This window comes from Neomonachus schauinslandi, chromosome 5, assembly GCF_002201575.2.
Source record: "Neomonachus schauinslandi chromosome 5, ASM220157v2, whole genome shotgun sequence".
NCBI classification, from domain to species: domain Eukaryota; kingdom Metazoa; phylum Chordata; class Mammalia; order Carnivora; family Phocidae; genus Neomonachus; species Neomonachus schauinslandi.
Window position 1 is genome coordinate 155,340,412 of NC_058407.1, and position 26,041 is coordinate 155,366,452.

General features: G+C 44.2%; 1 protein-coding gene across 1 annotated transcript in view; it reads left to right on the forward strand.

Annotated features, from left to right (window-relative positions):
- PRKCB (protein kinase C beta) overlaps positions 1-26,041 on the forward strand; it is a 190,029-nt gene that overhangs the window by 69,813 nt on the left and 94,175 nt on the right. Inside the window, exons 5-6 of the mRNA XM_021686834.1 lie at positions 18,813-18,969; positions 20,201-20,335. Coding sequence (XP_021542509.1) covers positions 18,813-18,969; positions 20,201-20,335 — 292 coding nt within the window. The remainder of the gene's footprint in view (positions 1-18,812; positions 18,970-20,200; positions 20,336-26,041) is intronic.

Here is a 26,041-nt window from a genome sequence, read left to right on the forward strand (position 1 = left end):
ATTCCTCATATCAGTGAGATCATATGATACATGTCTTTCTCTGTTTGACTTATTTCACTCAACATAATACCCTCCAGTTCCATCCACATTGTTGCAAATGGCAAGATCTCATTCCTTTTGATGCTTGGCCATTCATTCTCCTTCGTCCTGTGCCTCACACCATGTTGGGCTGTGAACTCACCACTGTCCATAAGACAAGTGAATGGAGAAGCAAGTAAAGTGTTTGATGTGCTGTGTTGGACATCAGTGCAAGGTGTTGTGAGAAACCCGAGGAGGGGCATCCACCCAGGCAGGTCTTGGAGCTCTGCAGTGGTTTTAGGGCATGCAGCGAAGGGGACATCTCATTTATCCATTTATCAATTCATTCCTCAAATGTTTATTGACCACCTACTATGTGCTAGACGCTGTGTTAGGACTAGGAACACAAAAATGACAACATAGAAACAGGCCCTACCGTCCTGAGACTTTAACCGTGCAGGAAATCAGTGAATTAATGACACTTAATAATCATATATTGAGCACCTAGGAAATACATGGCCCAGTCCTAGACACTAATTAGGAGAGAATGACAATAAGATTAGGAGTTGTTGAGTATGTAATAAGTTGGCATGCATGATAGCTTCAAAAACCATCTCAGTCTGGCGAGGTAGGAGCTCCTCTTCTCAGGGAACTTTCCATGGGCACACAACTAGAAAACGGCTTCACTTTGACTGAAACCCAGGTCTGTTGGAGGCCAGGCTCTTAGCTACTGGGCAGCACTCCTTCCCCAAATAGTAGAAAGTCACGGTCCCTTCCCTTAAAGAGTTTGTTCAATGTAATAGAACACGTAGGCAAGTAAACACATCTCTAAAGTATACTGTGCTACAGAACATAAGAAAGGAATGAATCCTGTTGGAGGGCTAGATGAAATCAGGAAAGTCTTCAGGAAAGGGGCGGTGCTAGGGATGGAACTGCAAGGAGGGGTTGGCTTTGAGCAAAGGAGGGAACCCACCTGGTAAAGCGTAGTGCACCTTCTGACTTCTAGGGGGAGCTGAAATGATCTCCACTCCAGGGCTGGTGTGAGGATATGGTCAGGGCTAAGGACTAGGATGATGCTGTTGGTTTTTGAGCCTTAGCTGGAGGGTGGGCAGGGCTTCCAGACAGAAGAGGAGGAGTTTAAGGTCGTCGTCAGCCTGACACACCCTTACATACTCTCTCTCCGGGTTTCTATTTGAGGCTTGCTCTGTCTTCAGACTGCTCAAGGCTCCATATGACTTGCGTGGTAAGAGGGGCCAGAGCTCTCTGGTGTGGGACGCACTTCTCACTCCAAGCTGCCCTGAAAACAAACAGGATTAGAAGAAAGGAAGCAAAAGGAGCCCATCCAATTTCTGCTGATTCTAATGTTCCCAGAGTTGAAAACTCTGGTCCAGCCCAACTCACCAGGGCTTCTACTTGCGATTAGGGCGGAGGTCCAGGAAAGAGAGGGGCTATCTGCCCGGTGTGGCCGCTCTGCACCTGTCTCATGGGAAGTTGCTGGAGAACATGATCCTGGGCACTTGATCCTGTCTGTCTCCTCCTATGGGAGGAGGGAGCAACACATAGTCAAGTATGACTGGAATTTGGGATACATGCAAGGGAGAAGTGGCAGAGAAGGCTGGAAAGTGATGGTGGGGACAGGAGCCAGTTATCACAATGGTCACATTCTGGAGGGATCTAGACATCTTCGGGCCCTGCGCCAGGGTCTCGGCTATGGTGTTACTATCATTATGAAGGTGCCCAGTTCAGCTTGCTCCTCTCTTCTGGGCTGATTGCAATTTGCATGAAGCTTAATTCTCTCTCTCTGTCTCTATTTATTGAGGTGAAATCCATGTAACAGAAACCTGATCATTTCAGAGTGAATGATTCAGTGGCATTTAATACATTGACAGGGTTGTACCACCATCAACTCAATCTAGTTTCAAAACATTCCCATCACTCCAAAATAAAACCCCATCCCTTAAGCAGTTACTGCCCATTAAGCAGTTACCGCCCATTCTGCCCTGCCCTCAGCCCCTGACAACCAACCATCTGCTTCCTCAAACTCTTTTTTTTTAAGATTTTTTTATTTATTCATTTGAGAAAGACAGAGAGAGCGAGTGAGAGCACATGCAGGGGGGAGGGGCAGAGGGAGAGGGAGAAGCAGACTCTGCACTGAGCAGGAAGCCCGATGCGGGCCTCGATCCCAGGACCCTGGGATCATGACCTGAGCTGAAGGCAGACACTTCAGTGACTGAGCCTCCCAGGCGCCTCCTTCTAACTCTTTTTAAAAACAGTTTAAAACTCTTCAGTACCATAAATATCTTTTACTGTAAAGAAAAGGATAGTCATGCAATGCTCTGTCATCTAGACCAGGGCTGGCTGTCAAAACATCAAATACTTCCATACCAGCTTGCAAATCATCCAGACCCCAAGTACTCTCTGCCTCAGTGACCTCTTGGTCCCGTCTCCAGGACCCCCCAGATGTGATCCAGCCATGAAAAGGTTAATGCCTAGTCCAGGGGGAGCCTTCCCATCCACTCCAGGGCTTTGACTATGTCCATTCCGATGGGTAACACTGCTTGCTAAATATTTTGGCCGTCAGCCTTGTGGTGGCTAGACTTCTTCTAGCTGTAAAAGCCTCTCCCAACCCAAAGACTACCTCCCATTGCTTGCCTGTTTGCATCCTACCTGCCTTCAGCAGTTTGACCATTTTTTAAATGTCATAGTCTAAAGTTCGGTATTTTTCCCACCATTTTTTGTTTTTTTACACCTTGATGAATGATGTGCTGACTTTACCTAAAATGTGCCAAAGGCACCTTCTGAGATGGAAGGATGCTATTTTGGGAGAAATATGTCTGAGACATCTGAAGATGGCTTTTGCTTGTTCATTACAGGAGAGCGAGTGATGTGTTTAAGGCAAACTGCATATGACCGTAGTTACGGATTAAATAAGAGGCACACTTTGGGGCGGGGGGTAGGTCTGACCCGTGTGGGTTTTCACAGGCAGTGTGATGTCTTGGTGAAAGATTCAGTCTGGAAGCCAGACAGCCTGAGCTCAGATCCTAGCTGTACTGATATCATCTCCGTGACCTTGGACGAGTCATTTAACCTCCACTGCTCAGTTTCCACGTAGGTAGAATGGCGAAAACAGTAATGTTTGTGTCATAAAACCTTGGGGAGTATTACATGAGATAACATGTGTACTGAGGATGGGGCCTGGCTCATAGCAAGAGCTCATTTGCCACCAGTTTGTTATTATTGAATCTTTATTTCTATCCTATTTGGGAATAGATCACTTTTCAGCTTCCTGAAAAAGAACAAAAAGAACATGGACTGGAAATCAGTAGACAATGGTGAGTCACTGAGGATTTTTTTTTTTTGAGAGTAGGAATGACATGATAAGATCTGTGCTTTAGGAAGTTTAATTTGCTGCAGCTCATGAGCTGACCTGGAAGAAAGACAGGGTGAAAGCAGCAGCATCCATCAGGAGGCTGACGTGCTGGTCCAAGCTGCGCTGTACAATATGGCAGCTGCTGGCTACAGGTGACTCTTTCAATTTAAATTAATGAACATTAGGTAAGCTGAAGGACAGTTCTTGGGACACGGTGGTCACCTTTCGAGTACTCAGTAGCCACATGTGGCTATTGACAGTGGACATTTCCGTCCTCCCAGGAAGTTCTGTCGGATGGCGTTGCTTGAGAGCAATGGTTACCATACCTGAGTGTGCATCCGAATAATCTAGAAGGCGTGTGAAAATAGAGATTACTGTGCTCCATCCCCAGACTTTCTGATTCAGGAGGTTTGGGCTGAGGCCTGGGAATTTGCACGTCTACCAAGTTCCCAGGAGATGCTGATGCTTCTGGTCTGGGACTGCCCACCGCCCTGCGCCCCCCCCCCCCGACTTGGAGAACCACCTCCCTGGAACAGCACTTCTCAGGTCACCGTGTGAGGGAAAGAGGAGCTGTTTTGAGCTTGTTGGAAATCCCGTGTGTCTTATTTATATGTCCCAGCTAGGCCCATTTGGGGTTTGGAATCCCATCTCTTCCCAGGATTAGCAGACTCCTGGGAGTCTGTTTCATGAAGGGATAGGCATAGGAGCTTTGGCTTTTCTGGCTGAAGGAGAAAGGTAGGGCTACTTCAGAGTCTGGAGAAAAGAGGGACAAAAAGGGAAGCGAAGCAGTGCCATCTGCTGCTTTCGGTATTCTCCCTAATGTTCTGGAGCTCTGCTTTTAAAGGAGGTCTCATGGCGAGGAAGCTTCCAGAACTGAAAAGCCAAGAATTTGCTGCTTTTGTCCCTCACTCATACCTTAACAACCCTCTCCCTGAGGCAAGAATGACTCATGTCTAGCTGCATGGTAGGGGGTGGGAGGGAAGGGCCTCCAGGTATGAGTGACAGACTTCAGTGAAATGCAAAGGGGAAGAAACACATCACTTAAAACCTCAACATATTACCCAGCCACATGTGTGCCTCACACTAGTTGTTTGAACTGCAGAATTAAACATCACGGGGCTTGTTCTCAGTGAGCCAGCGTCCCCAGAGTGTTTACCTGAGTCTGAGCTGAGCTTGGACTATCAGGCAGAGGCATAGGGTGGGACTGTGATAGACCGGAAGCAATAAGCCCCTCCCACCCCAGCTGTGCGCCCTTTTATAAATGGTCATCAGATGTACCTGCGTGTCTGAGTGCAGTTAGGACAGTCTTCCAGAACACACCAGCAATATTCTCCATCAGCGGGCAGATAGCTGTGATCCTCCCAAGATGGCTCTTCTCACGGTCTCATCTGTGCTCTTCGGATCCTCCCTGAACCTCCCCACAGCCCAGCAGCTAAAGTTAACACCTGGACAAATCAGGGGCCTCCAAGACCCTGTTGCACTGCTGAGGATGGGGTCAGTACTAGTTCACTGGCACCTGGACTATGCCATTTTGGAAGTGTTTTGAATATAATGTGTGTGTGTGTTTGTGTGTGTTTAGTGGTGAAGAGTGGGAGAAGGTCATAAAGATTCAGTAGGTGCTACAATGGTCATGAGATATGAATAGTTTGGCAAAATTATAATAAAAAGAAAGTGAGAAGGATGACAGTCTCCCTTAGCTTGGTTAAGACCCATTGCTTTAATCATCCATCCACCCAACCCATCCATCCATCCATTCACCCAATCCTCTGTCCATCCATTCATCCATCTATCCATCCATCCAACCCTTCCATCCATCCATTTAGGATAAGTGAATCCAGCAGGAAAAAATCTCCCTCTTTCAGTGCTTCTGTGCCATTGAGGATGTTTGACAGCACATAAGGGGGAATATTCCCCTGTTGGGACTCCTGCTAACAGATGTTTTCTTCCCCCATCGCCCCCGTATGATGGTTGAAGAAACAGAAAACTTATCTTCAAATGACAGCCCTTTCCTCTGACTGCCCCGGGGAACATGGCATGGGAATATGGCTTTCACGTTTTAAAAAATCCATTGGATTCCATGATTCAGTGATGTGGTTAATGTAGATAGGGCTCTTCTATCAAAGCCGGGAGCCCATTAAAGAAACAAGAAAATATGTACTGTTTCTCCGGAGAAGGGAGGTGAGCCCACCTTCCTTGGAGCTGGGTAGGCTTTTGTCCCAAGCCTCTGGAAATTAAACCCAGCACTTAGAGAGCAGATTGCGGGGCTCCTGGCCCTTGCTGCTTGGGATGTGCAAACCTGCCGACGGACAGTTTTGATTGAATGTCCAAATTAAGCTGCCAAGTAGTGACTCTGCAGCTCCAGGGACCCCATGTTAGTATTTATGTCACATCTTTAGAAATAATCACATTGTGAAGCAGCGCCCAAAGCCATGTCAGCAGCCACTACGGCAGAGGGTCTGAATGGCACCCGCCTGGTGCTTCTGCTGCATTTACTCAGCGCAATGGCAGGGAAGGGGGGGGGTGGGGGTCAGGCCCACCATCGCGGTTCCTGTCCTGAGGATGTGGTGAAGAAGCTGTAAGCCTCAGCTATCCCTATTGTCTTTCAACTTGGGACACGGACATGAGGTGGTCTCCAAACAAGAAACAAAATTAGCTTATTGGATGCCTAACAAACCATCTGTCCTTAGGCATAAGGAAAGACCCCCCAGGGCCAGCCTAAGGGGAACAGATGTTCATGAGGGCAGGGCTTATTCTTGTTTTTCCAAGCTGGTCTGAAGAGCACCTCTTCTATCTGCATCAAGCCCTGCCACCCCTGGGGGGAGCGGGGGACCTGGTGGTGATATTGCCCACACCTTTGAAGAGTACCAGGTATTCAGAGACTGGGCTTGTGAGACCTCAAAGGGGATCAAATCAGAGCCTGCCTGAGGAGGGGAGTGGTCTCTGGACTTCTGGGGTGAGATTATGTAGAGTCAGGGGGTGTAGAGCAGCCCCGGGAGTTGCAGGACCCTGAGTAACCAGAGAAATCTTTGTATATAACAGATGATACTGAATTGGGCTTAGGGGCTTAGAGATTTCCAGGTTTTTTGTTCCAAGGAGAACCCAGTTACAGAGCACAAAAGTTGCATGGTTTTGACATACAGACTCAGAACTTGGAGGAAAGCAGCTGACTGAATCTTAGAGCCTCCAAATTGTATCCAATACCAGTTTATTAAGAATAATGTGCACAAGACTGGCGTTCCATTAAGCAATGAGTTCTTTCAGATTTAGAGTAACATTTTTTTTCCTAATTAAAAAAGTAATTCATGTTCAACTGAGACCATATATTTAACTTCTCCTTCGTCCAAATCCCCGCTGAATGACTAAGAGATTAAAAATGGGAAAAATTTATGAGGGCAGCAAACTAGAAAGAGAGTGTCAATCACATGCCAGGACCATTGAGGAATTTCTCTAGGATACAGTTTAGACAATACTGGCTAATTTTGTCTTTTCTTATCCAATGTCTGAGCCTCTTAATACTTTCCTATTATGTAATCGCATTGGTTGGTACTCCCAGAATGATGTTAAATTATAGTGGTGGTGGTGGGCGTTCTTAATTTGATTGTGGTCTTAATGGAAATGGAGATGCCTCTAGAATTATACCAGTAAGCATGATGAAGGCCTTTGATGTATATATTATACCAAGAAAAGCATCCATCTATTTCCATTTTTCTAAGGTTTAAAAGAAAGAATGATTATTGAATTTTGTCACTTTCCTTTTGTAATTTTTGTAATTTTTTGGAGATAATTATGTTTTTTCTCCTTTGACCTAGTTTTATAGTGAATAATATTAATAGATTTTCTAAAACTATCAAGGGTTTTGTTTAGAGAGTGTGTGATCAGACTTGAGATTTTGAAAGATCACTTTGGTGTGGGGCATGGAGGAAGGGGTGGATGAAGCAAGACTAGTCAAGGAACCAACTAGAAGGATCTTAATTTCACCAGAAAAAAAAAAAATGAGTGCCCAAACTAAACCAAGTGAGTGACTGCTATTTACTAATCACGCATCACCTGCCAAGGACAATACCAGGCATTTTACAGGCTTCAAATATAACTGAATAATGACAGTAATCCTGTGACACAATTATTACTGTTAAGGTGGTAGCTGTATGGATAATAAGAAAGGCTCAGGGGGCGCCTCGGTGGCTCAGTCGGTTAAGCGTCTGCCTTTGGCTCAGGTCATGATCCCAGGGTCCTGAGATCGAGCCCCGAATCGGGCTCCCTGCTCAGTGGGGAGCCTGCCTCTCCTTCTCCATCTGCCTCTCCCCACTCATGCTCTCCCTTGCTCTTTCTTGTTCTCTCTCTCAAATAATAAATAAATAAATAAAACCTTAAAAAAAAAAAACGAGAAAGGGGCTCAGGTACATGAAGTGATAAAGAAGTAGAATGAACAGTATATAGTCCTAGGTGAGGTTGCACCAGGGGGAGGAGACCAGGGTGATTTCCAGATTGCTCACTTGGACAGTTGGGTGAATGGTTGAGCACTCATCAAAAATGGCATTGAAAGAAGGGGAGCAGACATGGTCACGGGAGAGAACATGGAGATAATGAGTATTATTGGACATTTTGAGTTGATGTACTTATGGGACATCCAGCACTAGATATACATTAAACAGTTGTGTATAATGTTCTATAGCTCAGTAAAGTGCTCTTAGGTAGAAATTAAAATCATGGGAGTAGAGCCCCATGGGAAAATATGGAAATTAAAAAAACAAGCTTCTATATAATCTGTGGTTCAAAGATGGAATCTCAAGGAAAGTTAGAAAGTATTTTAAACCAATGAAAAGAAAATGAAAATATAACACATCAAAATTTATGGCATCCAGATAAAGAAGTGCTTGAAATGAAATTTATATTGTGGAATTCTACTGAACATTTAAAGAAGAAATAACACTTTTTCTTCTAGGAAAGAGAAGAAAGGGAACACTTCCTAATTTATTTTATGAAGCTAGCATTACCCTGATGCCAAAAACCAGACAAAAACAGTACAGGAAAAATACAGAGAAATATTCCTTATAAACACAAATACAAAAATCTTCAACAAAATAATAATAAATCAAATCCAGAAATATGTAAAAAGAATAATACACCCTAACCAAGTGACTTTTATTCTGGGAATGCAAGGCTGTTTCAATAATAAGCAATCAATTAATGTAATCCATCATATTAATAATCTAAAGAAAGAAAAAGCACACAAACATATCTATTGATGCAGAAAAATATTTGACAAAATTTAATATCCACTTATGATGAAAGTTCTCAGCATAGTGGAAATAGAAGGGAACTTCCTTTACCTGATAAAGGACATCTACAGAATATCTACAATATACTTAATAGTGAAAGATTGCATGCTTTCCCCATAAGCTATGGAACAAGACTTCACCACTCTATTCAACATCATACTGGAAGATATAGCCAGTGCAATAAGAAATTAAAAAAATGTAAATACAGGGCGCCTGGGTGGCTCAGTTGGTTAAGCGACTGCCTTTGGCTCAGGTCATGATCCTGGAGTCCCTGGATCGAGTCTCGCATTTGGCTCCCTGCTCAGCAGGGAGTCTGCTTCTCCCTCTGACCCTCCCCCCTCTCATGTGCTCTCTCTCTCTCATTCTCTCTCTCAAATAAATAAATAAAATCTTTAAAAAAAATGTAAATACAGATTGGAAACAAAAACAGAAAACTGGCTGTATACACAGAAAACATGATTGTCTATGTAGAGAATCTGTAAGAGTCTACCGAAAAACCTTCTAGAACAAATAAGTTTAAATAGGCTGGAGGATACAAGATCAATACGCAAATGTCAATTGTATTTCCATATACCAAGAGTAAACAATTAGAAACCAAAGCTGAAAAAAAGAACACCATTTATAGTAACTCCAAAACAAATGAAATATTTAGATATAAATCTAGCAAACATGTCTGGGATCTGTATGCTGAAAATGACAAAACATTGAAATAAAGAATATCTAAATAAATGGAAAGATATACTGTGTTCATGGATTGGAAGACTCAGTATGTCAGTTCTTACAGATTCAGTTATAGACTTATTGTCTGTTTTAAAATGAAGAATGAAATTGGAAGAATCACAATCCTCAATCTTAAGACTTATTATATAAAGCTTCAACAATTGAGCAGTGTGGTTTTGGCCAAAGGATAGATATATAAATGACTGGAACAGAATAGAGAGTTCACATATACCCACACAAATATGGCCCATTTTTTACCTCTAAAAAACCATTTTTTACCTCTAAAAAAAACAAAAACAAAAAACCAGAGAAATGGAGGAAAAAGAGTAGTCTTTCAACAAATGATGTTGGAATGATTGGCCATCCGTATGCAAACAAAATGAACCTTAACCTTCACTTCATACCTTATATAAGAATTAACTGAAAATATGGGGTGCCTGGGTGGCTCAGTTGGTTAAGCGTCTGCCTTCAGCTCAGGTCATGATCCTGGATAGAGCCTCAGTATCAGGCTCCCTGCTCAGTGGGGAGCCTGCTTCTCCCTCTGCCCCCTACCCCTGCTCATGTGCACACACGCTCTCTCTCTCTGTCTGAAATAAATAAGTATAGATCAGAGATCTAAATGTAGAATGTAAAGATATAAAACTTTAGAAAGTGTAGGAGAAAATTTTTATGGCCTGGAGTTAGACAAAGAGTTCTACATGACACTAAAAACATGACTGAGAAAAGAAGTGATAAAGTGGACTTCATTCAAATTGAGAAAAAAACCAAACAAACCTTTTGTTCTGCAAAAGACACTGCTATAGAATGAAAAGGCAGGCTACAAGCTGGAAGAAAATATTTGCAAGTCACATATCTGACAAAGGACCTGTATCCAGAGTAAAGAATTCTCAGACTCCTAAGTATAAAAACAACAGCCTCACTACAAACACACCAAAGACTTGAACGAACTTACCACCAAAGATGATATAAGGATGGCAAATTCATTCATGAGAAGATATTCGATATCATTAGACATTAAGGAAAGGCAAGTTAAAGCCACAGTGAGATACCACTGCACCCCTATTAGAATGGCTAAAATAATAATGATAATAAATACTGTGAATACAATGTGCTGGCAGGGATGCAGAGGAAGAGGAACACTCGTTGATTGCCTGTGGGAATGCTAAATGGTACAGCCCCTCTGGAAAACTTTTATTATATGTATATATATATATCCACACACCATATGACTTAATGATCCCACTTTTAGGAGTTTACCCTTGAGAAATGAAAACTTTATGTTCACACAAAAATCTATGAATATTTATATTAGCTTTCTTCATAATCACCACTAAAATGTCCTTCAGTGGGTGAATGGATAAACAAACAGTTGTACAGCCATATAGTGCAATACTACTCATCAATAAAAAGGAATTAACTACTCATACATGCAACTTGGACGCCTCTCAAAGACATTATGCTAAGAGAAGTCAATCTCAAAATGTCGCATACTGTATGATTCTACTTATATACCATTCTTGAGAAGATAAAACCATAGTGATGGGAAACAGATCAGTGGTTGCCAGAGGCTGAGAGTGGGTGGAGGTTGTGACTACAGAGGGGCTGCACAGGGGATTTTTCTGGGGTGATAGAATTGTTCTGTATCCTGGTTGTGTGATGGTTACATGAATCTATACATGTGTTAAAATTCTCAGGCGTATATACCAAAAGAAAAAGTCAATTTCACTGTATGCCAATTTAAGAAATTAAATAAATGCCGTAGGTCAAAAGTAAATGGATAAAAGATGGATGGAAGGAGGGAGGGAGAGGGAAGAGAGTGAGGGTGAGAGGGAGGGAGAGGAGAGAAAGAAAAAGAAATAAAAGGAGGGAGAGTAGGAGGGAGGAAATAAGTCAATAGACTGAAATGAAAAAGGAGCTGGCCAAGAAGAAGGCATAAGCAAGAAGGATAGTTGCTATATACCAGGTAATTTATCTTTTTTAAAAGATTTATTTATTTGAGAGAGAGAGAGAGAGAGAGCACATATGGGGGGGCAGAAGGAGACGGAGAGAGAGAAACCCAAGCAGACTCCCCACTGAGAACAAAGGCCGACGTGGGGGCTCGATCTCATGACCCTGAGATCATGACCTGAACTGAAACCAAGAGTCAGATGCTTAACCAACCGTACCACCCAGGTGCCCCTCTATGATACCAGGTAATTTAAAACAGTAAATTAAAGATTTTTTTTTTGAGAGAGAGAGAATGAGAGAGAGCACATGAGAGGGGGGAGGGTCAGAGGGAGAAGCAGACTCCCTGCCGAGCAGGGAGCCCGATGCGGGACTCGATCCCGGGACTCCAGGATCATGACCTGAGCCGAAGGCAGCCGCTTAACCAACTGAGCCACCCAGGCGCCCCTAGAACAGTAAATTAAAATGCATAGAAACAGTGAATGTGGGAATGCCTACTGCATAAAATATAATCAGTAGTATGGAAACAAATTTAAGGAGTGCTCCCAGATGGTGGAGGAAGGAGACCGAGAAATTAATACAATCGTGAAAAAAATGGTAGATGTAGAGGACAAACAATATTTATCCAGGGGTAAATGGGTATCAGATGTTCCTGGAGAAAAGACCAGGGCAAATGGAAAAGGACCTGTATCCAAAGTAGAGCTCAAGATAAAGAATGAACTGTACAGAAAAAATATTTTAATTGTGAAAGGTAAATTCTAAGACTGAAAAGTGGTCATGAATCTCAAATAACATAGTGTCAAAATACATAAAGCAAAGACTAGTCAAAATGAAAGAAGTGTACAGAAATACCATAGCAGGAGGGTCTTAAAACATACTTTGTCAGTCTCTGACAGATAAAACAGGTAAAAAAAAAAAAACAACAACATGGATATAGATGACTTAATTTAATTAGAGTAATTCCTAATTTCCTCTATCTTAAAGCCTGTACCCTTTAATGAGACAATCACCTTTTTTCTTTGCACATAATTGGTGATATGTTAGCTTGCAAGGAAATCCTCACTAAATCCACCCCCCAATGCCCACAAATTGCTCAGCTCACATTTTCATAATAGAAGTAGAAATCCACGACACAAACATGAAACAGAAGATCATCAAGCGGATAAGAAGGAATAGGAATCTATGAGAGCCTTAAGAATGGGAGCTCCCGATGTCACTTCTGCCGAGAATGGGACAGGCAGTTGATTAGGGTCGCCCCATAGGGTGGAGAGGAGGTGTGGAGGACCAAGCTGTGGTTGGAGACCAGGAGTGTGTATACTGGCCCCAAGCCCCCACGTGTGATGCTTTTCTCCAGGAACACTCTCTATGCCATGTGTCACTGATGGTCAGAGGTACCTAGAGAGGATGCTGTTGAAAAGACAAGAGGGTGAAGATGTGGCAGTCCCTGGCAGAATGACTCCATAAGGGCAGGTTCGGGAGAGATGTCATACTATAGCGATGCACAAATGCACCAGAGCGAAAGAAAGAGTTGAGGGGGTCAGAGGGTTCGATGAGATCAACAAAACTGGGGCAAAGGGAGCAGGGAAGTAAGAGGATAAAGGTGATCGGCGGGGTTGGAGGAAGTGTCATTCCAAGTAAAGCTTCAGGTGCCTGGGTCGGGATGGAGAGGTGGTCCTAACAGGAAGAAGGTAGATGTGTCACGTTTGGTTTCAGATTATCGTGTCTTGGTTCCTCCTCCAGATTCATTTGTATGAAAATCACATTGGAGGGATACTCTTTTAGCCTGGAGATGTATCTGGATCGTTATATAATTTGATTTGAATTCTCCCAAAGGAGAAAGGGAATCAGCATTTGCTGAGCCTCTGCCATGTGCTTTAAATTCCCCTGTAACGCTACTGTCCTCCATAATTAGGGTCACCCTAAAATCCACCGTCCAAAGTGGAACTCTTTTGAGAGTGAAGGGGTAAATGGTATAAACTGAGGCTGTCCTGGGCAAATGGGGATGAATGGTCTCCCGAGCTATTATCCACCATCCCGCTGAGTCGTCTGTGATTTTACCCGCATTTTGGTGAAGGGGGTGGGGAACCAAGGCTCAGAGAAGTCATTTAACCAAGATCACCCAATTAAGTGAGAGTCAGGGCAGAGGTAGGATTCAAACTGGGGTCTGTCTGACTCCAAAGTCTGCATGTTGCTAATTTAGTTCCCGGTCTCCTCTGTACTAACGCTCCACCCTCGTTTCACTTGCCGTGACTTGACGGGCTCTCTTCTAGACACACTGTGACGGTCCCAGCTGGAAGTCTGTCTCAGCACAGATAATTCGAGGTGCAATAACTGTACCCCCGCCAGCAGTGGCAGGAGGCCAGCTGTCCCAGGAGCCCTTGGCCACAACACACTAGGGGTGACCTCAATGTTGCGTGTGGGTGCCCAGAGACCCCGGGTTGGCTCGCTTTGCGGTTAGAGCCTATCTGATGAGGCCACAGGGGATGGCCAGTTAAGATGCCTATGGGAAGGGGATTCTGATGCATCCGAGGCTCACCAAAGCCATAGCATCAGAGAATCTTGGGGTTAGAGGAAGTAACAAGTGAATAGGACTCGAAGGGACACAGATCCAGGGGTAGACTTTGGAGCAAAGGGCCAAAGAAGCTTGTAACTAGAGAGGGTGTGGCCGGCAGTGGGGAGGGATTGGGGGTTAACCAAAGGCCCAGGTAAGCTGTCAGCCACCGGGGGCCCACAGGAATAGGAAGTGAGCAGGGCAGGATAGCAAAAATAGGTTGGTGGCTCTGTCATTTTTTTTTTTTTTAGCCTGTTGAGTCTCTCTGCCTCCATCCCTGCTGTGATCTCAGGGTAGGTGCTGAGGGTGTCCATCTGATCTCAGTGAGGTCATCCCAGGTCTGTGTGTTGTTCACCAAAGGTTCTGTGATCCAGATCATGAGTTTTTGAGCTTCATTCTGCAGACCCAATTGCTCTATGGTTTTTGGAGAACAGGATGGGGGGCCCTGAAGGCCAAGGGCCGTGGGTTCTTAGAGGCCGGAGATGCACAACGGAGTTGTTTTTTAAAAATTTAGTTTAAATAACACAATTAATACAAAAATGCTTTCTCTTTGTAATAAATTCAGAATGTGACAGGTAAGGCTGAAGTCTATTTTGCCCACAACCCCGAAACCAGGTTTCTCTACCTCTTCCCCAGATACAGTCATTACATTAAGTAAATTTGGGGTATATCCTTCCAGGTTCTTTTCTTTTTTTTTTTTAAAGATTTTTTATTTATTTATTTGACAGAGAGAGACACAGCGAGAGAGGGAACACAAGCAGGGGGAGTGGGAGAGGGAGAAGCAGGCTTCCCGCGGAGCAGGGAGCCCGATGCGGGGCTCGATCCCAGGACCCTGGGATCATGACCTGAGCCAAAGGCAGATGCTTAACGACTGAGCCACCCAGGCGCCCCAACCAGGTTCTTTTCTATATATTTAAATTCATATATGACATTGTAGAACATTTGTTGTTGTTGTTTTATTTTTTTAAGTTTTTAATTTTAATTCTAGTTAGTTAACATAAAGTGTAACATTAGATTCTGGTGTACAATGTATGGAAGTGATCCAACACTTCCATGCAGCACCTGATGCTCAGCAGAAAATTTATGGTACTTTTCTCTTGAAGATTTGGAGGGCCCTGTTTTTCAAATCCATTTATTTTGACATAATCTCAAAATTACAGAAAAGTTGCATGGCTAGTACAGGGAACATCCGCATCCTCTTTACCTGATTTACCAATTGTTCATATTTTGCCCCATTTGGTTTATCATTCTCTCTGTTAAATATTTTTTTTCTAAAGATTTTATTTATTTATTTGAGAGAGAGAGAGAGTGAGAGAGAGAGCGCAAGAGGGGGTAGGGTTAGAGGGAGAAGCAGACTCCCCGCCGAGCAGGGAGCCCGATGTGGGACTCGATCCCGGGACTCCGGGATCGTGACCTGAGCCTAAGGCAGTCGCTTAACCAACTGAGCCACCCAGGCGCCCTCTCTATTAAATATTTTTATAAATGTATATGTTTTTTTTCTGAGCCATCTGACAGTAAGTTGGAGTGTATGGTTCCCATTTGCCCTAAATACTTGAGTGTGATGGAACACTACATCAAAAACTAATGATGTAATGTATGGTGATTAACATAACATAATAAAATGAAAAAAAAATGTAAATACCTGAGTGTGTATTTCCCAGGAATGAAAACATCCTCTTACACGGGCATGGTACAATGATCCGAATCAGGAAATGTACATTGACCCAATGCTGTGATTTATTCATAGCGGGGATCTACGTTGCCACAATCGAACCACTGGTGTGCACATTTTTCTTAAAAAAAAAAAAAAAAGGAAGAAACTTTGTATTGTCATCATCTCTCTTCACCTAGCCATTTTGTTCACCATGTTCGTGTAGATAGTCCGTGTGATTAACATGTGCGTAGTATTTCGCAGTATGAATATGCATGGATTAGTTACCCCTTCCCCTGTGGAGGGGCACTCAGTATTTCCTATGCTTTGTCATTGCAGACATCCTCAAACATAACTGAATATTAGTGGGCATTACTTTGAATAGCTGTTCTGGGGACACCTAGGGAGGACAAGTGAGGACTCATGATGTTGAAGGAAGTGCCTTTTAAAGGAGTTGATAAAGAGAAGCTTCTGGTTATCTCCCACAACGTGTGAGATAAAGGCTTTAGAGCAGCACAATTATTCAGATTTTTCTAATAGATAGTTGTATTTTGGGTGGTTGCGGGGCGGTGGGTCGGGGGAAAGAGTAGGAAAGTTTTTGAAGAACAATTCTTAGGAAAATAGTTAACAGTAATGCTGCCTTTTTATGGATTCAGCACTGGTAACTTAGGTAACTTTCAGCAGCATGCAGAAGGCCTTGTTTGCTCTGAGGACCCTTTGATGGAAACAGCCAGACCTCACCCCCCACCTGCTTCACATCCAAGGCGAGCGGTGTTCTCTGGATCAGGACACTTCTCTTCTGTACATTTAGCACACTTCCACCAGGGGGGGGAAGGTTGCTATTTCTGCTTTGTGTGAGGCATTTTGTACCATCTGGGCTGGCTGGATTTCAACAAAGATAGTAAAGAAATATTTATCAAGAAAAATCAAAGTCAGTCTCGCCAAGTGTGGTCTAGAGAGATTTGCTTCCTCAGTACATCGTGGCTGGGAAACATGTCTCTACTTTGAAAAGCTTCAGGAGGAACAGGCCTCTGGATCTTAGCCTGCAGCTGCTGTCACCTGCTCATGATGTGGTGGTTTCGGGAGCTAGAGCTCTTGAGATGTGAACGGCAGCAGGCCCAGAATCAACTCCGCTCCTTTCCTGTCCATGGCAATTTTTGACCTCTTCAGTGGAGGATAGATTCAAAAGGACAAAAGGGGAAGGAAGGATCTATAAGGGCTAGGGGGGAGATGGAGTCATGTCTCAGTCACGAATATTGGGTTCAGGAGAAGCAGAGGCCCAAGGACAGGTCATTCTTAAAGCATTAATTATAAAGTTTGGCTCAAGACTCCAGCACACACTTGTCTTGTCAAGAGCCCTCGGAAGGAGCTGTGAACTCGTAAACTTACAGTAGAAGAAAGTTCTGGTGATGGTCCCGTGGTGTCAGTTCATAACACGGGGAGTGAGGTGGGAAGGGGGTGTGGGCCTTGACAGAGAGAAGAGATGTGAGCCATTCCCACTTGCATATGTGTTGCCACTCAACCAGACAGACAAGTTTCTGGCACGTCAGTGCACCTCAGATCATGTTTTTATGCAGCTTACTCTGTGATAGATGTGTCATTACAAGATCCCAGCCTAGGAACTGGCACATGCTATTTTCCCTGGAAGGCTCAAGAAATGAGAGAAAGTAACAGTTGGAGATTATATTCTATGGGGAAGATGCATGTGGATCTGAAGAAATTATATCATCCAGAAACGCTTTACTTAATGTGTGCTGTATGGACCTCCAGCAGTAGCATCATCACCTGGGAACGTGTGAGAAAAACAAGTGAGCAGCTCTCCCTCCAGAGTCACTGAATCAGAATCCATCTGTAGGAGTGGGTCCCAGGGATATGTGCCTCACAAGCCATGTGGGTGACTCTTATACACACTAAGGTTTGAGGAGCCCTCTGGAAAGGTTCAAGTGGGAAGGTCAGATGCATTACTCTCAAAGAAGAAGACCCAGACATCCACTTGGAAATGGTTAACTCTTCTTAATAAAAGTGGACAAGTGTAATGAGAGGAGACCCTGAATATGTGTAGTAATAATAATAAAATAGCAAAAATATAGCTGGCGTTTATTGACTATTCCCTGGGAGCCAGCTTCTGTGCTAAACGTGTATATTCTGCATCCGATTATACTCTTACAACAACCCAATGAAGTATGTATCATCTCCATCTCATTGGTCAAGAAATCGAGGTCCCCAAATGTGAAGTAACTGCAAGGCAAGATGCAAAACCTGACATCTCGTAGCCTTGTCTCCACTACACTGTCCCTCTGCTTCCTTCCTTCTTTAAGCCAGTCTTACAGGCTCCTTTACTCAGTGTTCTTCATTGAGGGTGGAATCAATACCTACAATGCTGCAATATCTTTCCAGCCTTCTGTCTGGGCTGTCTGGGTCATGGTTACGGGTGCCCCGTGGATGACAGGTGCGCCCTGGTTTGGAGAGCAACTCTTTCTCTTTTAGCTTTTGCTTTTTGGATTGAGGTAAAACTCACATAAGATAAAATTAACCATTAGCCATCTTAAAGTGTACCCTTCACTGGCATTTAGTATGTTCACGGGGTTGTGCGACCATCCCCCGTGTCTAGTTCCAAGAAGTGTTATCACCAGTAAAGGAAACCCCTTCCCCATTACGTGGCCACTCCCCATTCCCCCCTCCCCACCAGCTCCTGGGCACCACTGGTCTGCTTTTTCTGTCTCTGTGGATTTACCTTTTCTGGGTGTTTCATACAAATGGAATCCTACCACATGTGACCTTCTGTGTCAGAGTGCACAGATGTTCATAGCAGCACTATTCACTAGAGCCAAAAAGTGGGAGCAACCGTGTCCGACAGATGAATGGATAAACAAAGTTTGGTATATCCATACAAGGGGATAATATTCAGCCATAGTTGTACTACTTACAGGCACCACAACGTGGATGAGCCCTGAAAACATCACGCGCGGTGAAAGAAGCCGATCTTTCTTGTTGGCTTTGTGGAACACAAACTTAAGAGAGCGTACAGTTAATCTTGGGGGCACAGTGGGTAGAGCAGTATGAAAGTCAGAAATCCGTTTCGAACTCATATACAGCAGAGGCTGCATCTTACCCGTCTGTCTCGCTTTGCATGCTTCTTAGCTATTGATGTTCCTAAGTTACAATTCCTCTTAAATGAGTGGGATGCCAAGGACTCATCCACATGTTGTCCAGCCCTCACTGGTCGATGCTTAAACATTGCGGGGCTATTAATGCTGAAATTGCGTTTTCTCTTTTTAGTAAGAGATGCTAAAAACCTTGTACCTATGGACCCCAATGGTTTGTCAGACCCTTACGTGAAACTGAAACTGATTCCCGACCCCAAGAGTGAGAGCAAGCAGAAGACCAAAACCATCAAGTGCTCCCTCAACCCTGAGTGGAACGAGACATTCAGATTGTAAGTTAAAATTATCCCTGCCCAGCGTGGGCGGTGGGGGTTGGCTTCTGGGCCACCTGAGATCAGAGAGTGCTCCTCCCGGCTTCCATTTCATTTCCTCCCTCCCTCTCCTTCCCTCCCTCCTTCTCCTTCCCTCCCTCCCTTTCTCCCTCCTCCCTCCCCTTCCTCCCCTTCCATCTGCATTTTTGCATTGCAAGCCAAGTAAAAATTGGAACTTATTTTTTTTAATAGAGTTGAGAATGTCTGTGGTGTGGGGAGTGGGTGGGATAGAAAGTAGTGTGATGTGTTGCTAGGTGAAGGCAAGTTGTGGGAGAAGCTCTGGTCTCAGTGAACAGTGGGACATAACCCATAGGGTGTGGTGATAACCCCTCTAGGGCTGAGTCTGTGGATATGGATATGCTGGGTCTGCAGCCTGTTGAGAGTTCTCTGCCACCTTCCATGGAGGATCTTCCCGGGCCAGTGCTCCAAGAACCTGGGCTCACTTTTTGATGCATCTGGGCCCACAAGGGTTAGTGACATCAGCCAATATTTAAGGAGCATATCCCAGTTATAAAAAGCACTCTATTGAATGGTCTCAGTTCATTGACCATTTCATCCCCGTTTAACCAATGGGGCTTATAGAGGTTAAAGAATGTGGCCAGAGTCCCCCAGCAAATATGGGGTTGAGGAGGATTCAGCTTCTGACACTCTGACTCTGGAGGCTACGGGCCAAAGGCACGATTCCTTGTGGGAGCCCCATCCCCCGTTTCCTCTCTCAGGGCAAAAGTGGGGTTGCACCTCAGCCTCAATCAAGGACATGCCTCAGAACAGTTTCCCCCCACCAGCACTGACAAGACTGCTTCCTCCACAGATGTCCTCAGCCTCATGCTAACTCCCGTGTGTGCAACCAGTCATGCAATTATATAATTGATATCCATATTTCTTATAGCGACTGTGTCAATAGGGTTTCCCGAACATCACGAACTCTATTAAGACTTAAGGCAGCAGAAGCAGCTAGAACTGCTTCTGATGGAGCTGGCCCAGGTCCTCCACCCAGCTGAGCCACAGGCTGTGGAACTTGAGAAGCTCTCCCTCCCTGGGGAGCTTGCCTGGGAGGGAAATGGAATATGTTGCTTGCAACAGCTTGTAATCTTTAAAAATGCCTACCTTCAGGCCTTATCCTCTTAAACATTTCATCTGCTTGAGAAATCACTGTAACCTCCGCTGACTTCTCTCTTTTTGCGCTTGGTAGCCAACTGAAAGAATCGGACAAAGACAGAAGACTGTCTGTAGAGATTTGGGATTGGGATCTGACCAGCAGGAATGACTTCATGGGATCTTTGTCGTTTGGGATTTCCGAACTGCAGAAAGCTGGTGTTGATGGCTGGTAAGCAGGATTTTGCTTTGAAAGCTACCATATAGCTTGGTGCATCGATTATGGGAAGAAGGATGTTTTCCTTTTTGTCCTAAAAGTGAAATACTAAAGCAGAGTCAGAGTGATGGTTGGTAGATCAGATCTGCCTCATGGAAATGTTTTATTTGGCCCTTGTACTTAAAAAGAAAAAATCAGTTGCTAGTATTTTCAAAATCGGGACATTTTCCATAAAAATCTGGACTTCTGGGGGTGCCTGGGTGGCTCAGTTGGTTAAGCATCCAACCTTTTTTTAAAGATTTTATTTATTTATTTGAGAGAGAGAGAGAGAGGGGCAGAGGGAGAGGGAGAAGCAGACTCCCCGCTGAGCAGGGAGCCTGATGCGGGGCTTGATCCCAGGACCCTGGGATCATGACCTGAGCCTAAGACAGATGCTTAACTGACTGAGCTACCCAGGCATCCCAAATGTCCTACTTTTGATCTCAGCTTCATCTCAGTGTTGTAAGTTCAAGCCCTGCATTGGGCTCCATGCTGGGCATGGAGCCTACTTAAAAAAAAAAAAATCTGGACTTCTGGTTTGCAAAGCCAGAAATATCTGGATGCACTGGGCCTAGAAGGCAAGAATTGAGAACAGGTGAGAAGTTAGTTAATGCCTCCTTCAGACAGGACACGAATTTTCTGTTTGCCATAGTCTCCACCGTCCCCTATTGCTTTATATCCATCTAACTTTACACAGTTACATGTCTTGACTGGCCCCATGGGCACTAAAGTGGCTCTCACAATATACCCTAAAGATATACACAATCCACTGTCAGATTCTGGCTCCGTACGAAGATGCTCCTTCATTGGGACTGCTTACCAAGCCTGGCCACGGAGGTGCTGGGAGGTTACGGCAGTGGGCAGCTGCAGTGTCTCCTTTGTTCTGCAGTTTTTGCTTCGTTCCCTTCTCATGGCAAAAAATCCTTGCTCAGTATTCCCAGCGAAGAGACTGGGTGAGCCGCCTTAGCATTTGTTGGTTTCACCGTCATCTGAGTAAAAGGAGTCAGAATACAAAGTCCAACCTGGCACCATAGCTTTGAGCAAAGCGGGGATTACTGGCTGCCCTTATCTCTTTAAGAGAAATTGTCTCCTTTCTGAATGGTCTCACTGGGGGCTTTTCCAGTTACAAGTGAAAGAAAATAAAAATCAGACCAGTTTAGCAAGAAAGAGAATGTGTCACTTGGACCACATATCCTTTCCATTGCTCACCGTACAACCTCCTTGTCTCTCCTCCCTTTTCATCATAGACTTTGTTGTTGTTTTTTAAAGATTTATTTATCTGAGAGAGAAAGAATGCGATCTGGGAGGGCGGGGGGAGCGCAGAGGGAAAGAGAGAATCTCAAGCAGACTCCCCGCTGAGTGCAGAGCCTGACGCAGGGCTCCATCTCACCACCCTGAGATGAGACCAAGAGTCAGACATTCAACCGACTGAGCCACCCAGGTGCCCCTGTATTTATCATAGACTTTTATTCAAATAGATTTTGAGTCTCTCTCTAGTCCATTCTAGTCACTAGAGATCCGTCAGGTATAAGACAGACATGCCCTCATGGTGCTTAGCTTCTGGAGTGAGAAGAAATGACACCAATGACTAATCAATGAGAACATGATGACAGATGTGAAGGAGGATGAAAGCCAAGTGGGTACAAAAAAACCAAAAGTACTAAGGTGTGTTAAAGTACAGATCACAAACGGTTAACAACAGAATTCTCAAAAAAATAGGGAAGGAGCATTTGTCACAGTTTTCCTTAGCTCACGAATGGGGAGACCAGGAACATCAATGACTGATTCCAAAGGTTTGAGAAGCTGAGACTGGTATACCAGGAAACATAGGAATGCTGAAGTCACTTTGCTAAGTTAGAGGTAAAGCCGGCTGCCAAACAGGGCAACGAAATCACAACCTTGGAGGCGATCCGTCTACTGGACTGGAAAAACTTCTTTTTTTCTTCTTCTTTTTAAAAGATTTTATTTTTAAGCAACCTCTACACCCAACGTGGGGCTCGAACTCATAACCCAGAGATCAAGAGTTGCATGCTTACCCGACTAAAGCCAGCCAGGCGCCCCAGACTGGAAGAACTTCTAAAAGTTAGCGTTTGTCTTTGCAGAGCTGGGAGGCCATCTGGGCCCTACTGTCTTGTGGATTATAAGTAACAGTTCTAAGTAATAGACTAATAAGTAGTAGCGGGGAAGGAGATAACTATTTAGAAAATGTTCTTGCATGACAGTAAGAGGTCACGCTGCCATCTTTTTGCCATTTTCCTGTTTCACATAGGTGCGGCAATTCTCCACCAAATACTAGCAAACCAAATCCAACGATACATTAAAAAAGAAAGTCATTCACTGCGATCAAGTGAGATTTATCCTGGGGATGCAAGGGTGGTTCAATCAGCATGATACATCTCATCAACAAAAGAAAGGATAAAAAAAAAATACAATCATCTCAATAGATGCAAAAAAAAAAAAAAAAGGAATTTGACAAAGTACGACATCCATTCATGATAAAAACTTGGGTAATTTTTCTTAACGTATGGATGATCTGACTTTGCATGCTGCTGTTAGCTCTAGTGACAGATTGCATGTTCCTTCCTCTTTAACTCAGGCATAAGGACGTTAAAGAGAAAGAATGTATGATCCTAAGTGAGACAGGAGAGAGAGAACATAATGATAATAATTACCAGAGCAATAGCTACCACTTATTGACTCTTAACTGGATGCCGGGCTCTGGGCTGATCACTTTCCAGGTGTCCTGGAGTCACACATTGATACCCACGAATAGCCTCTTTCTTTTCTGTGATGCACCCAGACTTTCTTAGGCAGTTTCGTGACCTCCTGGTGGTGATAAGGGGACCCTCCTGCATGTGGTATGCCTTCTGGGCTTAACTGCTGCACAGTAGCTGATCCTGCCTGGTTCCTGAACCCGTGCCCACTGAGGCTGGACGGGTTCCCCTACCCACCCCCGCCAGCTTTGGAGCCTCATTTCTGGCTTCCTGTTGGAGTCCCAGGTCCTGGCCTGTTGCCTCTCGTTGTGAGGTCCCTCCACATAGTGTCCTCTTTTTCCCACTCTGCAGGCTACCTGTGTGAGCTCTTATTTCTCAGCCTCCTGCATGCGGGCCAGGAGTGCTGTCTGAGTGATCCCTATATCCCTGGCCTGCAGCAGCTGTGATGTGTGGCCCTCCACGTAGGTGTCTGCCAAGGGCAGAGAAGGCTGGGCAATGCCCCTCTGCTTTTGCCTCATCCTTGCTCACTTCTCATGGTTCTTCAAGCCCAAATGGTCAGGACTCTCTCCCACTGGTACCACCTCTTCCTGGTCTGATGCCGGTCCCATCTGCTCCCTGGAAAGAGCAGAGTGCAGGGAGGACAAAAGGACGGAGTCCAAATTATCCCCACACGTACACGTCATCATCCTTCAATTCTCCCACCAGTTCTGGGCGGAGCGTCGTTCCTGGGATCAGAGTAGTCAAGCAATGTGTGAAAGGACACACAGCTCGTATGTGACGGTGCTTGAGTTTGGGTCCAGGTCTTTGGGATGCCAGGGTCTAAGCACATGCACATCCCATTTTGCCTCCTGGTACAGGGGTTTGGCAGAGGCCTAGAAGGTAGATGGGTCGTTTTGACCTTGGCTCTCCTAAGTGGATGGATGCTTTGTGACTTCAGGTGAATCACTTCACCTCTCTGTACTCCAGCCTTCTCAGCCATTACAATTCCATTAGTCAGGGCTAATTGCAGCATCCCTCATCACTCCTCCTAGGAGAGTTGTGAAATTGATGGAATTATAGGAGGGAACTTTTGCTGAATAAAAGCCCTCTTCAGATTTTGCAGATTAAAGTCCTCTTTTGCAGATAAAAGCCCTCTTTGTTTTTGCAGCTAAAAGTCGCCCCTAAACGATTCAGGGCCAAGACATCTGTGATGCTGTCTTGACTGTAAATGGATCAAATTCTAGAAATTTGGATTCTTGTCCCTGTGGGGTCTTGGGTGAGTTCCATGCCATCTCCGAGACTCAGTTTCCCCATCTGGTAGGGGATGAGCTCTCCCAGCTATTCTGTTGTACTGTAATTGAAGACCATGCAGCAGAAAGGCAAAAGGCTGCTGTCTGAGTTCCCAGATGTGGCGTGCCAGCCTCAGGCCCCTCATCTGCCACTTTGCCACCAGCCCCGCATCTGTTGTCAGATCCACTCCTTTGTTTCTAATTTTATTTGTTTTTGCTGTCTCCTTTCCTTCCCCTTGTTTTCCAGGGGTTCATCTGTTCTGCTGTGGTTTATTTTTCTGCAAAGAATGAGCTCTGGGATTTACGTATCAATTCTGTGTTTCAGTCTTCTTCTTTTCTGTGGATTTGTTGGGTGGTTGCCTGTGATTTTCAGTCGAACACTTTGCTAATTTATTTTTCCTCTCTTAACGGACTCTGCTCTTCAAGAATAAAGAACAGGCATTGGGGGGAATAAAGATTTCCTCCGAGCTGTGATATGTCACACTCCAGCTTTTGTTGCTTGCCCAAGGTCTGCAATTGTGGTTTTTGTTTTTGTTTTTTTGTTTTTTGTTTTAGAGTTTATTTATTTATTTGTCAGAGAGAGCACAAGCTGGGGGAGCGGCAGGCAGAGGGAAAAGCAGACTCCCCGCAGAGCAGGGAGCCTGATGCGGGACTCGATCCCAGGACCCTGGGATCATGACCTGAGCCTAAGGCAGATGCTTAACCGAGTGAGCCACCCAGGCGTCCCATGCAATTGTGTTTTTAATTTCCTTTCAAGCGTGCTTTTATTTGGGCATTTTGGAAATCACTGGTGTTAGCTTTTTGTTTCATTTTTCATTATTAATGTCAAATGACAGTGTTGGTACTTTATGGTCAGAGAATATGCCTTGTACACTTTTCTTTCTTTCTTCCTTTTTTTTTTTTTTTCCAATTTAGCTTAGTTCAGTGTTACTAAATATTCTGTGGACACTTAGTAAAAAGATTACCTTTACTACTTGTAGGTCATGCATTTCAGTGTTGATTAATTCCATCTTAATATAATATCCAGATCTCTTATGCCATCCTATTTTTTTTTTATTTGTTTCATCTGACCAAAATGCACAGTGCTCATTAAGATTCTCCCAGTAACATTTTTTGGAACATTTTCTTTCATTTCTCGTGTTTTTTTGCTTTATATGTGTGTGGCATCATTATTGACTATATAGCTCTTCAAGACCTATTTTCAAAAATGACTGATATCAACACAAAATTATGTCTGTTGCAGTTAATACTCTTTGCCCATGATTTTGCCTTTTTGCTGGCATTTCTGCAGTGAATATACATAGCAAGTACCTATATACTGAATCTTTGGGTTCATGGAGGTTTCTTTTTATTTGGAGAATAATACATAAAATTAAAAAAAAAAAAACATGAGTAGTAAAAAATAGCATGTTTGAAGCTGATAAATGCTATAGAAAGGGGAGCCTGGGTGGCTCAGTCAGTTAAGCGTCCAACTCTTGATCTCAGTTCAGGTCTTGATCTCAGGGTCATGAGTTCAAGCCCCTAACTGGGCTCCACACTGGGCATGGAGCCTACTTAAAAAAAAATTTGAAAATAATTGTTATAGAGAAAAGTAAACAAGAAACAGGGATAGGGAATGCTGGGGGTGGGAGGAGGGTGATACTCCAATTTATTTAATATAATTCTCAGGAAAGGACTCACTGAAAAGGTGACACATGGCA